Source organism: Perca flavescens, chromosome 2 (assembly GCF_004354835.1).
Source record: "Perca flavescens isolate YP-PL-M2 chromosome 2, PFLA_1.0, whole genome shotgun sequence".
Lineage (NCBI taxonomy): Eukaryota > Metazoa > Chordata > Actinopteri > Perciformes > Percidae > Perca > Perca flavescens.
The window spans coordinates 32,933,262-32,951,093 of NC_041332.1; the positions used below are offsets into that span (position 1 = coordinate 32,933,262).

Consider the following 17,832-nt stretch of genomic DNA (forward strand, 5'->3'; position numbering starts at 1 on the left):
CACGAGTCACCGCACTGAAGTGGTAAGACGAGCATCAACAAAAACAATTCCTTGCCTTTTCACTTGCGGATTGTAGACCAAACCCTTCTAAAAATATCCCAAAGAAAAAGTGAGGGGGAGGCCTGGATCGTGGTTGTGACATTTATTAGGGAATCATCCACTCCCAGCACGCTATAAACACATTGTCTTTTTTAGAGTGGAAAACAAATGGGACGAGTACAATGTGGTCAAATCATGACCAGCAGATTTTCTACCAGTGGCTGCTGTTGTTATAATATCATATTTCTATGTTCTGACTACCACATAATTCAGCCACAGCCTTAATTCTGGTCTGTTCTGCTTCTTATTTGTTGTCTTCTATGTCCAGCTGTTTAGCACTGATTTAAGTGCTGGCAGTTTCACAATAACAGCAACATAGAAAGTTAACGCATGCTCACTAGTCACCATCTCAGCAGAAGAAAGTAGCAAAATGATCCTGAAATATACTAATTGTTTTCATCTTCATGCTTGAACTTGGACTCCATCTGCACTAGTTAACAATGTGCTTATACATTCAGAAAGTCATGGCATTATTTCAATGCATTCATACTATCTGTCACTTTTTCCTCCATTTAAATTTAGCCATAGATATGCTAGGAAAATTAGCACCATGCACTATAGTAAATCATGTCTCTGCCCACGTGGCGGCAAAATTCAACAGTAGCACTCATCATTCAACTTCTTTGCAAGGCAATTTATACAGTACAGTATGCACTTATAAACTGGTAACCCACAGTTTGCACTCTGTAAATCAGAGAGTACAAACACGACTTCCGGAAAACCATATAGGAGAGCAAAGGCAAGGCAAAGACAGCCACATCCTGTGGCCAACAGGAAATGCTAGTTAAATGAAAGGTTTGCATAAATGAAGGGCTGCTTAGTTTGCCATCACACCCTTTAAATGGATTGTATGTGTATATGTTAAAACGGTGATGCCTCTATGATCCTAAGTTACAAGAGATATACGATAGACATTTGCAATGACTCTTTTAGTAAATCACATTTCTTGGTTAGGTCTCATACTGAGGCCTGAGCACACCTTCTTTATATAAATAAGCTATGCCTGAGCTTGCCATTTGTAAATCTAATTTCTGTTGACAAAGCTGTACTTTTGACTCATTTTCCCAAACTTGTTTACATGCTTCCTTCTTGTCAGTCTTGACAGTCTTGTCTCAGATGGCCATGAATGTGTTTTCTGGCTTACTATCTGAAATAGCAGTTATTATCCAACTGGTTCATTCAGAAATCTCTGTAAGTGTCCTTACTGGGATTGCCCGAACATGCATGAGTTTTCAATTCCCCCACAATAAGGAACAGATTTAAACATTATCTCCCATCTCTTTGGTGTAAAAAAAAAAATAACCAAAAGAATAGTGCCAGACAGACAAGGGCCATTTAACTTGTACCAGACGAAGCTAAATACACTCTCTAGTGTCCATGAAAACAGGCGGTTTCGAGTGTGATTTAACTAGGTCTGTAGGGTGCACAAGATAGATTTTCGAGTGTAAACAATTCAATAATGGAAGAGAAATCACTTTCCTCTGGTTTCAATCTTGTACAGCCATCTATAAAAAGGCTTAGGTGGTGGCTTTTTAGGAGCCTTGGTGAACTCGAATCAGAAAATGAATGTCTTTTTTTTGTTCTATTTTATGAGACATCTTGCCTTTTCCAGAGGGATACCACCAAACCATAAAATGGTTGGCTTTTTTAAACAATGTTGCATAAATTAAATTTTGTAACAATTTGGGTTGAATAACTGTTGTTTTCAAGGGAAATACCATGCAGTTAAAGAATTTATATTTTCAAGAGCAGCCTAACCCATATTTGTGAGTATCAACAACGCTCCTCCAAGGTCATAAATAAAAGTGACATGCAACCTGAACTCCACAGGCCATCTAAGGGGACATTCTTTTTTTTCCCTTAAGATTATTTTTGGGGGGTTTTCCACCTTTAATGGACAGGTGAGAAAGGGGGAAGACGTGCAGGAAACCATCACAGGTGAGAGTCAAACCCTGGACCTCTGCGTCAAGGCATAAACCTCTAAACATATGTACGCCTGCTTTACCCACTGAGCCAACCCGGCCACTAATTGGACTGTCTAAGAGGTCAAAATCAAAATCAAATTTATAAAGAGGGCATCCGAATCAATAATTCTGACACACCAGAATGTACAAAATCCATGCAGTAAGGACTAATAATTAAACGCAGATGAAAGTGCTACTGAGCCACCATATCTACGTGTTCTTGCACATTTCCTCCAGTTTCTACTCACAGTCTTAAAACACATAGGTTTGGTGAACTGAAGCCTTTACTTAGGTGTGACAATGAATATTTTATGTCCTGAGATAGAGGCCAACCCCCAACTGTGACCCTGAATTTAAATAGGAGGATGCAAAATATTTATGAATTGAGGAATTGAACTGCACTCATAGACAAGGCTTGCCCATTGCATAAATGAACTGGTGATGTCCTCAGGCTTATTTTTCAGATGGATGGATAATGATGATCATTTTTTTGTTAATTTTAGCTTTAAGTTAAGAGACTACAAACAAACTAACAAACTGGGGGTGTGTTTTTTTTTAGGCATTTACCAGACAGGGAGGGTCTCATGAAAAATGCTATAAAGTTGCATCATGGGAAATGTATGATCCAGCATTTTTGGAGCTTGCCCCATACTAGGGACCAAAAGTTAGGATTTCTTAGCCCAAGCTCCTTCAAATTTGAACACTCTTGTCACACTCTTGTGGCAGTGCAATGCTAAATCATTGGAGTACCCCTTTAAATCACATGGGCCTTTTAAAAATAATTTTAGCCATCATGACATTTAAAATTGTCATTGCTTTCTTCACTGTAGGGCTTTACATAACTGTGTGAGAAAAATGTTCCCCAATACACACACACAGGGCCAATTCCACAACGTTTCTCGTTTGAGGTGATGGAGATGCTGACCCAAAGAAAAATATCATCAGGGCTCAAAAAGGGCGAAGACTGGACCTGTTTAAAATGCTTTTAACCAAATCCATTCTATTCTTTAATATAATTTGAGGAGAGGGTTGTCAAGAACAATATTACGTGTGTAAGCGCAGACACTGACGCATGTTTACATCTGGGTAAATAACACCATTTTATTCAAAATCATGCACACACACACACACACACACACACACAAGCTTTGGGTGTCCTACCACACCAGTCAAGGACCAAACGAGACAAGACCTATCATGTCTCCTCTCAGTGAGAGCAGACATTGTTGACTCACTGTAGTCTAGAGGCGCTGAGCCTGCGTCCCACCACAGCTATGCACTGTCTGACCAGAGCCTCGGAGCAAGGGTGTGCAGACTCATACACGTTTATGGATGCATGCAAACATTACACAAACACAGTCAGAAACACATACATACAGGTACATGCACTCACACTTTCTCCAGCTCTGCGGTTTGCTCTTTAATCCAGTCACAACACACTCAGGAGTAAGAAAACATGCACTTTCTTTTGGTCTTTCAGTCCTTCAATATCGCTACCAAAGTTAAGACCTAACTGTTGATTACTTCATATATCCGTTATACAGAAATCTGAATGGGAGTGTTTGCTGTTTGGGGTTACACCTGTCTTTCACTTTTGCAAAGCCTTTCTGAAAACCACTTGACTTGAAAGGCTCAATTTCCTCTCCACAAATCCACCAACTGTGTGCCTTGAGTGTGCCAGACACACTACGGTCTGTCCACAGACATCAAGCCCCAGTTTCAAACTACACTTAAAGGCCCATTAGACTAGTCTGGCTATCACCAGACCAAGCTCAATCTTTTAAGATTGAACATTAGTCTGGGGAGTCTGCTCTGTATTTTCTACTGCACAAGAGGCGTGATCAACGGGCATAGTTCAAATGACTCTGTACGCAATTGGATAGTCCTTCAACCAATCAGCGCGACCAACGGTGACACAACTGCAACACAACCGCAACACAACCGCAACACAACCGCAACACAACCGCAACAACAGGTTTTGAGCTGAGCTCCATTCTTTTGGCCACCAGCGGAGCTGGTAAATTAGGCTTTTACCAAAGCTAGTTGGTCGTAAGGCAAACACATCCTTCTTTTGTAGGAATTGGTCCAGGGCAAGTTTCTGTTCTGTTTATAGAGAAAACTTGCCTTTGAAATCTTTTAAAACAGCAGCGACAGCGGCATCAACGGGTTGCTGCGCTTCGGTGGCCGCCATGTTGAATGTAAACAAAAAGCTGCTTGCCGTCGCTTCTCTATCGTCATCGTGTTAAACCGGCCAATAGTACGCCAAGTGGTTAAGCCAGTTTGTGATTGGTCCCCGCAGATTTGTAACAGAAGCAGGATAGAAAAATGTACGCAAAATCAAATCGCCTGCAGATCGGGCTGGGTATACCCAGTCTACCATTAGACCTGACACCCTATCTAATCAAGTGAGGTTCATTTATGTATCCCCTTACTCCTCACACCCATGACTGGATTAATCTGTTAGTCAAAATTCTGCTGTTAGGCCCTTAGAACCCCCACACTGCCTCTCTTTTGTGCAATGTGAAGGTACTTTTTTGTCTCCAATGAGTACAGTGCACACAGCAGACTATAAACGCAGATTCATAATAAGCCAAGAGACCCAGAAAACCCAGTATTACTAACTGGCCTCAGGTTTTCTGTGTGAAAATTTAAGATCATTTGATTAAACACCATTTTATACAGGAATGTGCACCATATGAGCACAATATAATGTAAAAAGATAATCAAGGTCTTATAGGTCCCATATTGTAATAAGTGAGATTTCCATGTCTTTTATGTGTTTATTTTATTATAAAGCAGGTCGAGCTGCTATATTAATAATGTGAAAGTATCAAAACTCTCAATCTACTACAGAGAAATGCACACAGCCCGTATTCATAAACGTTGCCTTTAAACGAGCCATCAGGACTTCCGTACGGTTGTGATGTCACAACTAGGTGCTGCTACAGTGCCGTTACAGTAATTCCCCGGCTGCAATTTTTTTATTAATTTACAGCCCCAGCAGGCAGCTAAATAAAAACACTGTACAAGCTCAGAAACAAATGGCAGACAGACACAGGGGCGTCGGACTGGGGGTGAGTAAGGGGACTGAGTACCCAGGGCCCTCATGTGAGGAGGGCCCAAAAAGATACTACAATGAATAGCTGTGGATGGGGGGAGGGGCCCATAGAAAATGCCTTTCTACAGGGCCCAGAATTTTGTGCTACGCCCCTGGACAGACACCTGGGGCTTTCGGGGCCCCTGGGGGATTGGGTCCCTGGGGAAGTTTCCCACCTTGCCCTGTTGTTAATCCAGCCTATTCCCCACCTGTGACCTACACACACACTCACGCAGAGTGGACAAATGCAATCCACATGTAGGCTACCGATGTGCAGTAGCCACACATACAAAGCCACCCACAGTCAGACAGACAGATAAGGAAACACTTAACTGTTGTCTCACCACAAACACACACACAGACAACACCGACACACCCCGCCATTCACTGTCGTGGCCTTGTTTACTCATGACCATCACAGCTCTGCAGCACTCAACCCCATCATTCCACAGATTCCTGCGTCCTAGTACTATTTGTGTGCTCTGGAGAAAGTCCTGTGCTTTTTCAAAGACAGGAGTCATACAGGCATTACTAACTAATGATGACTAATATAATCAAAATGAATAGTGAAATAATGCGGAGTCTCCAATATTTTGATATAAGGCTGACATTTTTATATATTTTGGGGGGCTTTTAGGCATTTAATCTGTGCAACACTGCCATCTGTAGCCCGTCAACAACGACTGATTGCTCAACACACTTTTTCTTTGCTTAATTGCCTTATTGTCAGGTTTGGTCTTACATAACAAAAATAAACAAAAAATGCACTTGTGATTTGTTTGACACAGGAAAGCAGAGTGTCTGGCCAAAAGGTAATTTTCTGTATTTACTTTATTCTTTTAAATGCTTGGTTTCCTCCCACAGGCCAAAGATATATGTCAGGTGAACAATGTTCATTCTAAATTGCCTACTAAGTGTGGATTTGTTTGTGTTGTGTTATAGCACAGTGGCAGACTAGTGACCTGTCCAGGATGCTGACCCTGTGACCCTGCACAGTAACAAACAGCTGTGGAGACTAGATGGATGATTATACTTTAGATTTCACTGGCTTCATCTGATTCACACAATCCATATTAAAAGAAAAAGAAAAAAAAACACTTTGACTTACAAAATATGAACAATGCAAAAAGGTCAAATTATTTTTTTACTTTACTCTATTTCACTTTACTGACTGAGCCCATACCTTTTAAAATGTATCTTAGTGAGTTAGTGTTTCAGTTTAACTTAACCTTGAATAACAAAGTAAGCATACATTTTGCACCCACAAAGAACTGCATGGGCCTTTGAGCATATCTCAAGTCAGGCTGAGCAATAAAGAAACATAATGCCATCTAGTGGCAAACCCTGGAGCTGCACAGGCTGACAAAATGTGATAAAATAAATCAACTGCCAAAGTATGGTCGCAAATGTGGTGATTTTACTAGAATATGGCAACATAGATAATGCACAAGACTTGTCACCTTTTACCTTGTAACTTTGTCTATAATTGCTCTTGTATAGTTAATTTCTTTTTTACTTCAACTCATATACTAGTTGTATATACAGTGTCTCACAAAATTGAGTACACCCACACCCCTCACATTTTAGTCAATATTTATATCTTTTAATGGGACAACACTGAAGAAATGACACTTTGCTACAATGTAAAGTATTAAGTGTATAGCTTGTATAACAGTGTAAATGTGCTGTCCCCTCAAAATAACTCAACACACAGCCATTAATGCTGGCAACAAAAGTGAGTACACCCCTATGTTAAATTCCCATAGAGGCAGGCAGATTTTTACTTTTAAAGGCCAGTTATTTCATGGATCCAGGATAATATGCATCCTGATAAAGTTCCCTTGGCCTTTGGAATTAAAATAGCCCCACATCATCCCATACCCTTCACCATATCTAGAGATCGGCATGGTTTTATTTCAGTTAGCCTAATAGCTGGTTTGATTTGCATTGAGAGATGATTTTATGGAAAGTACCCCATGCCAATCTCTAGGTATGATGCACTTTTTTTTAAATAAATTCTTTATTTAGAATTAAATTTACAGGTAGTCATCTCAGGGCATGACCATACATTATATAAACACAAATAAAATTGAGATAGGAAAAAAAAAAAAAAAAAAAGGAAATGATAAAGTGACGGTCATTTCTTAAGGTGTTCCTTAAATGAATAGTTTGTATATATATTATTTATTGAAATGCCTTTCTTATACGTGTTTAAGAGACTCAAAGTACAATTTCAATTGGAATAATGAAAACACTGGGTTGATTTAGAGCACATGTGTCAAACTCAAGGCACGCGGGCCAAATGCGGCCCCTCACAGATTTTAATCCGGCCCGCATATCAATTGTGAAATTTAGTTTCACAATAAATTTTTGCCCGCCTAGTTTTTGGAGCTTTTTCCTGAAGTTTTTGTCACTTTTGCAGACGCTTTTGGTGCCTTTTTCCAACGTTTTGGGGGCCTTTTCTGGCGTTTTTTCCAATGTTTTTGTCGCTTTTTTTCTTTGATGGCTAAGTTAATTTTTTGGGGCTTTATGTCGACCGAACTGTAAGTAAGAATATATGAGACACGCAATAATCCAGTAAAAGATCCTTGACTTTTTCGATGAAATAAAAGCATATGAATAAACTAAACATGTCTGGCCCTTGATGTGATTCTTAGTTTCCAGTTTGGCCCTCTGGGAAATTGAGTTTGACACCTCTGATTTAGAGCATTTAGCTTTGTGAATATGAAACGTACCTAATAAAATAAAAATGTTTACAATAGTACAGACATTTCTATCTTCTATCTACATTCGAAGTAGGTAATGACATTTTTGTATGGCCCTCAAACAAGAACAACAAACATGCATGAGGGGGGCAGTGTAGTTAGTTAGTGTAGCGATGTGCAAGCATAGACATATAGACATAAGAACTGTGCAAGTCGTAAGGTCGTAACGCGGTTACGTCATATGTCTGCGCCCCGTCAAGCTTCTGTTTTCAATGACAGTCTGCACCCTTCTTTTAGCTTTATTTTGATAACACAAGTAGGCTAAGTAGTTCAATCATAAAGTGACTACCATGCACAGAGCCGCGCACACAGCTTTGTATGACTGGTCTAATATTCTCGGGCCAGCGATGATTCGACAGTGTTTGAAATGCAGAGGTAAGCTGGAACGTTTGGTCTGTTGTTTGCTTTGAACACGAGCGACAGAGTGCTGCAAATGCTAAAACACTTTATATGGATATGGGTGTATATGGAGCTAGCTAACGTAATAAGGTTAGTTGTGTATTTAGTTTCACTCTATTGTTCTTTCCGTTATTATTGTAGCGTTATAAGTCATGGTCACAGGGTAACAGGGGCGTTACTTACACTTGTTAGCTATGAAGTTCACTGAAACTTGACCTGCTCTTTGAGATTTTGTTTGTTGTATTTAAATAACTTCCTTAACGTAGAAAAACGGAAATCACCAGCCAATCGCTGCCACGTTGCTATAGTAGCCTACATTTCCATCTATTTGACATGCAATTCTCAAAACACTTAAAGCAAAAGGCATTAAAGCTTAAAATGAACACACAGTAAAGTTCGCTTATCTTAGAATGTTACAAGGTTGTAACTGAATGTTTGAGCTCGCAATGCGGACATACTTAAGCCCTGACGTTCTTAAAAAGAAAAGCGAAATGATTCCTTTTGTGGCCACTGTGTCGTTGTTTGTTGTTGTGTTGTAACCATAGACTGTATATGATAGTGCCCCCGCAGCTGAGCTCACGTGCCTACAGTGTGGTCCCGACCCCATGCGACAGTGAGGAGAAGGAGATGCTGGACCGAATGCTGCGCGTGGACCACGCGGGTGAATACGGGGCCAACCGCATCTACGCCGGCCAGATGGCAGTGTTGGGGCGAACTAGTACTGGACCTCTCATCCAGGTAAATGGACAGAGTGCGACACATGGCCAGAAGTCTGCACTGGCAACAATGTTTACTTGATTTTCAAAATGCATCATTGTTGATATTGATGGCTCCAAAGTATTGTTCAATATCAAGAAATCATGTGTCAGAACAATATTAACAGTTGAGGATGCTTTCTACTATAGGATAGTACAAATATAAAATTCACTCTTAACTTTGATTCAACACTGATGCATGTTTAGTTATGACACTAGAATTTGATTTGGGTAATAGGGTGAAACTAGAAAGTTGTAGTGTATTTTCACTTACTGGAACTGGTACTTACTGGGTACCGAATTCAGTACTTTTTAGGCACCGACCGAATTGCCTCTAAAGTATCAAGTATTGAAAAATGCCTCTTCATTCAATACCTAATTTCAATACCAAGAGGAGTAAATCTCATCAGCCACAATGAGCCAATAAGCATGCAGCATGCTTCTACCCAGATCTAATAATGCTGGTGATTGGCTGTCTAATGTTACACGTCGTAGAGGCAGGCAGGAAAAACTCTACGTTACCCACAGAGACTGGGCTCACGTAGTAGGAACTGAGAAATAAATACTAAGATTTGTGCTGTAATGTGTAATGTTGTAATTTATTTTTATTTTGTAAAATTGGTATTAAAAAAAAGGATCGTTTAGGAACTAGTATCGAAGTCACGGTATTGGTATCGGTACTGGTATCGAACATTTTTGAACGATACCCAGCCCTACTAGTGTGGATTAAATGTTTCATTCAAAATGATCAGTATTGAACATAGAGAAGCTGTACCTTGTTTGCCTGCTTTGTTGGGATTCACAAAAAGAAAAAAAATGATTTGTGTGTTCAGCATCAGGTAGATAGAGCCTATATTGAATACCCTTTTTAGTAAGAGATATTGTAAATGAGAAAAAAAAAAGTGATTTAATGTGACAGTTTTCATCATTCTCATCATTTTTGACACTCCATGTTCATGTTTGTTTCTCTTTAGGAAATGTGGGATCAAGAAAAGCACCACCTTTCAAAGTTTAATGAAATTCTGGCTGAGAACAGAGTTCGACCCACAGCACTGTTACCCCTCTGGAACATTGCTGGTTTTCTATTAGGTTGGTACAGCCCCCCAGTTTTGCTGCCTTTGTCTTGCATTTGTCCACCCACATATTAGAACTTGATGTTGACAGTAGTTACATTATTTCAGGTTGGTGAGCTTGAACACTATTTCAATAATCTGCTGTAGTTGTTAGGCAATATGTAATCAGTTGTTGCTTTATTATTAAATCCTAAATGTGTATTTCTTTTGTTTTTTTAAATCTACTCCAGGTGCGTCCAGTGCACTACTAGGAAAAGAGGGGGCCATGGCCTGCACTGTGGCGGTGGAGGAGAGTATTTCAGAGCACTACAATAGCCAGATAAGAGCTCTGATGGAGAGGGACCCCGAGAGATACACTGAACTGTTACAAGTGAGTCACTGGAACTCTGCCACTGCCATTGGCAAAGGCCTTTTTGTGACGGTTCATTAAGGATCTGAAGGAATGTTAGTGTGGATTTTTTACACAGAAACAAAGAAACATCTGAACAATTTAAAGCATAAATGCCAAACATACTTGTCATACAGGGGATCAAGAATAAAATAACAAAACAGAGGAAGAAGTTGAAATAAAGTCGTGTTAGTCAAAGTATGGCTAAGTGATTATTGAGATTGTATGCAAAGGGACGACCTTTCCTGAAGGCTGGCAGTGTTCTCCAGACCAATTCCAGATTGCCGTGTTTGCACAGTCAGAACAATGAGGTTATACCCATGAAGAAGCATGCACCATATTTAGTTTTTGATTGTTGCTGCTCTTGCACACTGGCCAGCACAAGATGTTGCCTTTTCAACAGAGGGTTAAAAGGTAGGTTGCATATTTTCATGGAGCTGGTTCAGGTTTTAGTATAACTGGTATCTCCCAGGTTAAACAGTAGGATTTCTGACATTTTGTCTTTAGTGTTTTTGCCTTCACTTACATCACCAGTTGGCAATTGACATTTCTTACTGGGCTGAATGGTTGAGTCATGCAGATAATATGAATTGAACTAGGAAAAAATAGCTTCAGTTTAACCAGTGGTTTGGAGCAACGTTCACATGTGAACCATGTTAATGAAGCAATAAAAAGAAAAACATAAACTAGAATAGCTTGGCACATTAGTCTAGTTAAAGCAGAGCAATGATGCAAAGACATCTGAATAAGTGTAATTACTTAATGAATGGTCTTTGGGTGTATTTTAATAGGTTATAAAGGAATTCAGAGATGATGAGCTGGAGCATCATGACACAGGATTGGAGCATGATGCTGAAAAAGTAAGTATATATCACTTCTCTTTTACTGCAACATCTACATAAATACTGTGATTTCACAAAACCTTGATCAACGGAGGCCTTGTTGTGTCAAAGTACACTAATATAAGTACAAAACACATAAATATCAGTAATCATACATACTAGTATTTATCTGTCTTTGCAGTTTTTAATGAATATTGTTTAATGCACCGCAATCTAAGAATGTTTGATCTGTGTTTTTGTTTTAGATACCTGGATACTGGCTAATAAAAAATGCAATACAGCTTGGCTGCAAAGCTGCAATATATGTTTCTCAACGTGTCTAATATTGTATGTGGAATAACTAAAAAATATCACCAATGTTTGTTTGATGTGTTGACTCAGCTTGTATAAATGGTTTGAATTTTGAAGTCAGTTTGAATTCTGCTCCATTGTAAATGAAGCACTTTCTTGTACTATTGCAAGATTAAAAGTATTGTATTGATTAAAAGTACAGTTACCTATTTGAACAAAAATTGTACTGCTTTGTACAGTTTATAATACATGGACTGTTTAGGCAGGTAGAGGTAATTAATTTAGAAAGGGTTACCCATAGACATTTTATTTCTATGGGTAACCCTTTCTAAATTAAATAGCAGCTCTACACTGTTGTGTGTAAATCCTGTTTCACTTTTTTGTCGCAATGCTACGCCTGCCTGATAAGTGATGTTGAAAATTGGTGGAATAAACCCTTTTGCATTAAGATCACTTTGATGATCCAATAAATGAATTAATGGGAGGTTACAGAAGAAATACTCAAAAAAGCTAATATAAGATCTTATTAATGCTTGTTTTCTTCCTTAAGATATTCCTCTATCTGCCAGTGCAGCAATGGACAAAAGACAAAGATCTTACGCCTGCCGTTCACCAAAACATAAATACCTAAAATACATGTAATGAGGACATATTGTTACAAGCATACACAGCCATCATACCCTTCAACAAACTCTCTTGTTTCACATGTAATAGTTCATATATCAAGCTGAGCAATGACTTGTCATTCTGGCCTAACTGCTAAGCTCCCTCACACAGCTGTTGTGGGTGCATTAGATCACTGAGAAAGAGGGATTGACAAGGGACTTGTCCATGGGCCCCCTAATCTATTAGGCCACTAGCAGGTCGAGTAAAGAGTTCATTCGCCTTCTAGTCAATATCAGTTTGTACATTGGGTTCTGACCCAAAGCCTTGTTACCCATGGTTCGGTCTTTTTTACGCACTAGGGACAAGATGATGCAATGATTTATGGCCAGTGGCTGTGGATGATAGTACTCAAATGAAATCTTTTGATGGTAATTTGACTCTTGGCTTTAGCAGGCAGTAAGGGTGGTTAAATTGAAAACGTCATACTATACAATATATATGAACACAGACCGGTGACAAATTGAAGAAAAACCAACATAATGTATCAATTGGTTGGGCCGCAAGATAAGCCTCCATCTACAAGTCTGTGGAAATCTGGAGGGATGAAAACACACTTCTTCCAAAACATTTGATAATAGTGAAGAGCACTGTCTGACATATTGGTTCAAAATCTCGCAAAGGTATTCAATACAGACTGCGAAGGCCATAGCATATGATTCACATACTTTTCATACTTATCAATGTACAGCTGAAACAATAAGTTGATTAATCAGCCTGTCAACAGAAAATCAGTCTGCAACTATTCTGATAGTCGATGAATAGTTTAAGTTTCAGCCTTACTAGCGGCTTTGCTCTAGGGAGGGCAATATCGGCCAAATGGTCGGTCGGTCATTGGAACTAAAGTAGGCCGAAAACAGAATGAATGATATCTCAGCAGCCATTGGATGGATTGCCATGTCATTTTGTTTATGATCCCCAGAGGATGAATCCTGATGACTTTGTTGAACCTAATGAGTTTTGCTCTAGCGCCATTATGAGGTTCAAATGTATGTGTTTTTGTTTTTTAAAGATTAATTAAGGAGCCTTTATTATTTGATAGAGAAGCTGGAGAATGACAGAAAAAGGGGGAAGAGAGAGTGAAGATGACACGTAGCAAACAAACTTGGGCCGCTGCCAATGACTCATTGGACGGATCGTCATTTAATCAGACGAATTGTACTGACTGGTGATCCCCTGACCTTTCAAATAATGCCATCGCCAGATCAACATTTCAATGTGTCCAATACTTACTGATTAAGAAAATAATCATTAGATCAACTGATATATTAAGGGTCTTTCTTTTAATTCATCACCTGTCTGTATATCAATGTCTGTACTAAAAGTGTCTCACGGAGGTGAGATGTAACCCAGGTTCACAGGCTCTGATCTATTTTGCCCAGCATGAAGTCAGAGGAGTTATTTTAGCTGGGGTGGGTTTGCATAACAGACCTAATGTGCCATATGGCCTCCATTCCATTAAAATAAGTTTTTCCTGCTTGTTTTTACTGCCCATCAGCCCAAGTAAAAGCTGAAGTTAAACAACCCCAAACCCGTCATGTTTGTTACGATGGTGGACATTATGAGAGGATTGTTTAGTGCAAACCCGAAATAAAATGCTGTGTATTGCAAGTCTAGTTGAGTGATCATAGGCTTCTCTTCATAGCATTTCTGCACACCATAAAATGGTGATCAGCTAATCAAAATGAGTCAGTTCAACTGTATGAGGGCATCTAGTAATTCCTTAACCCGTTTTAATTGTACTAATCATTTCTCTGTTCTATTAATTAATTGGGTAGTTTTGCTCATTGCAATGAGTCCCTGTTATGGTCCCTGTGTTTTGCAGCGGTTGTTTCTATATTTTCTAAGCTATAAAAGCTTTCTCACTATCACCTGCACTAAATAAACAAGAATAGGATGTTCTTTCTTGATGACGAGAACAAAAAGGTACAAATGTCACTTCAAAAGTCAGAAGAGGTCACCCCACTATGCATAAGCAATATGAGACAGTGGGCAGCTCTGCAAATCAAAGGTAGAGCATCATACATTCTCTCTGCCCCAGATTAATAGTGCTGACAGTTTTATAGCAAGGTACAACTGTTTAAATAAAGCATCAAAAGTACAGCTCCATCTGTAGCACCAATTTGGGTGACGAAATTACCGGTCAATAAAAACAGGAGTGATGACTCGGTCAACATGCAGGTGTTAATAACCACAAACCATCAACTCTACATCTACATTAACTGCCTTTTTTTTTTTTTTTTAACTATAGACATAATACTTTTTTATATCACTTTTAATTTCACTAAATCAGAAACTTACTTTCTGCGTCCATCTGTGGCCATCAGGAGTTCATGTGAACTGTTTAGGTTCTTTTCTCAGAATCACTCAAAGGAATCTGCTGAAACACTGACGGAGAAATTGGCAACAAGAATTTGAAAAGGGCAATAAAACTAAACTAAACTGGGACTGTCTTGCTACCCGTGAATAATTGCAGTTGTAAATTTTGAGCAGCACGAATAATACAAATCCTTATAAGTCATAAAAAGATTTCGGATACAGATTGTATTGCTTCTTGGCTGGGGTATATGCAGACTGTCAGTCAGCAGGCCTTTCTGGGGTTTATGGTAACTAATAGGCATTTAGCAGCCTCAGGGGAATTAGTAGGTATTGTTTCACTTCAGAATCACCGTAAAACAGTATTGACTTTGTAAATACACAATGGTGGAATATACAGAATAATCATCGAACAAACATCTCCTGTTCGTTGATGAGATATAAGCTTGGCAAGTCAGATTGAAAGAAAAACATAATAAAATCATAATGTAAAATCATGTGTAAAGCTGTGGCCCACTCCGGCAGGATTTAAAAGAATAGTTTGACCATAGAAAAAGAATGAAAGGTAGAATGGACATTTAATTGTTTGCGATGTCATTTGACTAGTTCAAGAGAAAATGGTGATCGTTGTTATTTGTTATAGTGACAACACACGTAAAGTGTGTCAGCTCTGTTTTCTTGATGACTTACCAATAGAAATATTGAGGCAATTAAATACAGCAATCCTCAATTCCTCTCTAGTAGAAAGGCAACAGCAATAAAGAGGGAAAGTCCCTCCCCTTTCGGTGTCCACCATGGGACCTTATTTTGGAAGAAATATGTACATAGTCAATGGTAAGAGACAAAACACGTTTTGATCCTGTTTGAATTGGGCCATGAATTGTTTGTCAATTTAAAAGAAAGTCTTATACTTCAACAGTTTTACGTCAAACTGCGACAATCGTGACTTGCAAAAAATCTTTTAAACTGACAAACATTTTATGTGTAGTTTGTGGCACAATCCAAACAGGATCAAAAAATTTAATATTAATTAAAATATTTGTCTCTCGCTATTCCCTACCGTGCATATTTTTTCTGAACTAAAAATGGTGATCCACCAGAAGGGGAGGGACTTCACCTCTGTATAGTGCACAAAACACACAATGCTATTTATGCGGAAGTAGCCCACCACAACGGTCACAGTTCTTTGCAATGGCAATGGTACACATAAACATGGCCGCCGCTCTGACCATCCTGCTGTGTTGATTTGATTAGGAATGTCCATTCTACTGTCATTCTGTTGCTATGGGTTTGACATTTTGGGAACTACACTTGCCGAGAGTTGATGAGTTGATAGATGAGAACTCTCGGCAAGAAAGCAAACAAGCGCAGTCCCCAAGATGTCTTACTGTTGCTTTTTTATGCACTGATACTACATCTGCTTGTATATCACAAATACAGAAAATAATTATCTTATATACTGTATATACAATTATCTAGTATATAACTATACTAATAATTGTCCACATTCATTTTCTGTATTTGTTCTGCCAGGGATTTCATTACTTTAAACCCATTATGCTGCAAAGTCTGTCAACCTTGGGAAAGACTAACTTTGTATCCTGACATGATATGACTAAGCATGGACATCATGATTTTAGGTTTTACAGTTTTTTACAATCACTTTGCTACTAATTTCAGAACCTTGACGTCATTTTTCAAAACTCTAGACACAAAACTCACAACCAATGATCAAAATACACATTTTTCAAAACTCTAACACTTTTTTCAATTGCTTGGATACAATACACATAAACAAAAGATCATTTGTTCATTTAACATCAAAGTACTACTATTTCAAAAAGCAATTCACACATTACATTTCAGATAATTGTCTATTCATTTCATTACAATCATCTAACTATCAATCCATACAACTACTCAAAATGATAAGTAACTGTTGCATTACTCTTAATGCATAGTTGTATGGAAACAGACAAACAATATTCCATGTTTAGATCATGAAAGTTTCAAGATAACGAGATTCATTGTCACCAGTTAGCGTGGAGCATGAACCAATTAGACTACATTATCTATGGATGTAATATTTTATCATCATTCTTTACTGTAATGTACTACTGTTTACCAGACAATGTTTCTATGGTCCCATGTACTACCTTCACTGTACTGTACTACTGTTTACCAGACACTGTTTCTATGGTCCCATGTACTACCTTCACTGTACTGTACTACTGTTTACCAAACACTGTTTCTATGGTCCAATGTACCAACTTTTCAGACTATTTACAGTATTGACAGTATTGCACTGTATGGATTCAGGCCCTTGGAATTTCTTGTCCAATTCTTCCAACTCGTTACTGGTGATTGAGATATATAATTTACAGTCGTGAAAAAATTAGGACACCAATGCTAAAGTTTAATAAAAAGAGGAATAAAAAAATCATCTTTTGCAAATTGATCTTAATGCCTTAATTAAAAAAATGAGGAAAAATCCAATCTTTAAGGACAACAATTTTCTTTGTGAATGAATAATGTATCGTAAATAAATAAATGTTCTTCCTTAAAATACAGGGGGCATAAATAAGTACACCCCTATGTTAAATTCCCATAAAGGCCGGCAGATTTTTATTTTTAAAGGCCAGTTATTTCATGGATCCAGGATACTATGCATCCTGATGAAGTTCCCTTGGCCTTTGGCATTAAAATACCCCCACATCATCACATACCTTTGAGATTGGCACTTTCCATAAAATCATCTCTATATGCAAATGAAACCATCTATTAGACTAACTGAAATCAAACCATGCCAATCTCTAGGTATGATATATATATATATATATATATATATATATATATATATATATATATATATATATATATGTGTGTGTGTGTGTGTGTTGTTGTTGCAAATGAGAATTTGTTCTCAATCGACTTAAATATATATATATATATATATATATATATATATATATATATATATATATATATATATATATATATATATATATATATACTTATACCACATTGGTGTAGTATTCTCTCTACTACTGCAGTACTTTTACAGGGATGTATTTACTTGTAGTACCATAATGAAACATGTATCACCTATTTTGTGCTACAATATTTAATGATTGTACGAACGATGACCCAGTGAAATTATGGGTAGCTTGTGTGTGGGTG

At 38.2% G+C, this 17,832-nt stretch overlaps 1 protein-coding gene across 1 annotated transcript; it reads left to right on the forward strand.

The window, feature by feature from the left end:
• The first annotated feature begins 8,088 nt into the window (after positions 1 to 8,088).
• coq7 (coenzyme Q7 homolog, ubiquinone (yeast)) lies at positions 8,089 to 12,123 on the forward strand. Its single transcript, XM_028602794.1, has 6 exons — positions 8,089 to 8,300; positions 8,884 to 9,062; positions 10,054 to 10,168; positions 10,383 to 10,522; positions 11,332 to 11,400; positions 11,628 to 12,123. The coding sequence occupies exons 1-6, from the start codon at positions 8,216 to 8,218 to the stop codon at positions 11,703 to 11,705; spliced, it is 666 nt and encodes a 221-aa protein (XP_028458595.1). The 5' UTR covers positions 8,089 to 8,215; the 3' UTR covers positions 11,706 to 12,123.
• The last annotated feature ends 5,709 nt before the right edge of the window (positions 12,124 to 17,832 follow it).

Excerpts from the sequence above, each read along its gene's own strand:
- coq7 (XM_028602794.1), top strand. The coding sequence starts at position 8,216 with ATGCACAGAGCCGCGCACACAGCTTTGTATGACTGGTCTAATATTCTC. Across the intron at positions 8,301-8,883 it reads ACAGTGTTTGAAATGCAGAG|TGCCCCCGCAGCTGAGCTCA; the intron begins GTAAGCTGGAAC and ends TGTATATGATAG. Across the intron at positions 10,523-11,331 it reads GATACACTGAACTGTTACAA|GTTATAAAGGAATTCAGAGA; the intron begins GTGAGTCACTGG and ends GTATTTTAATAG.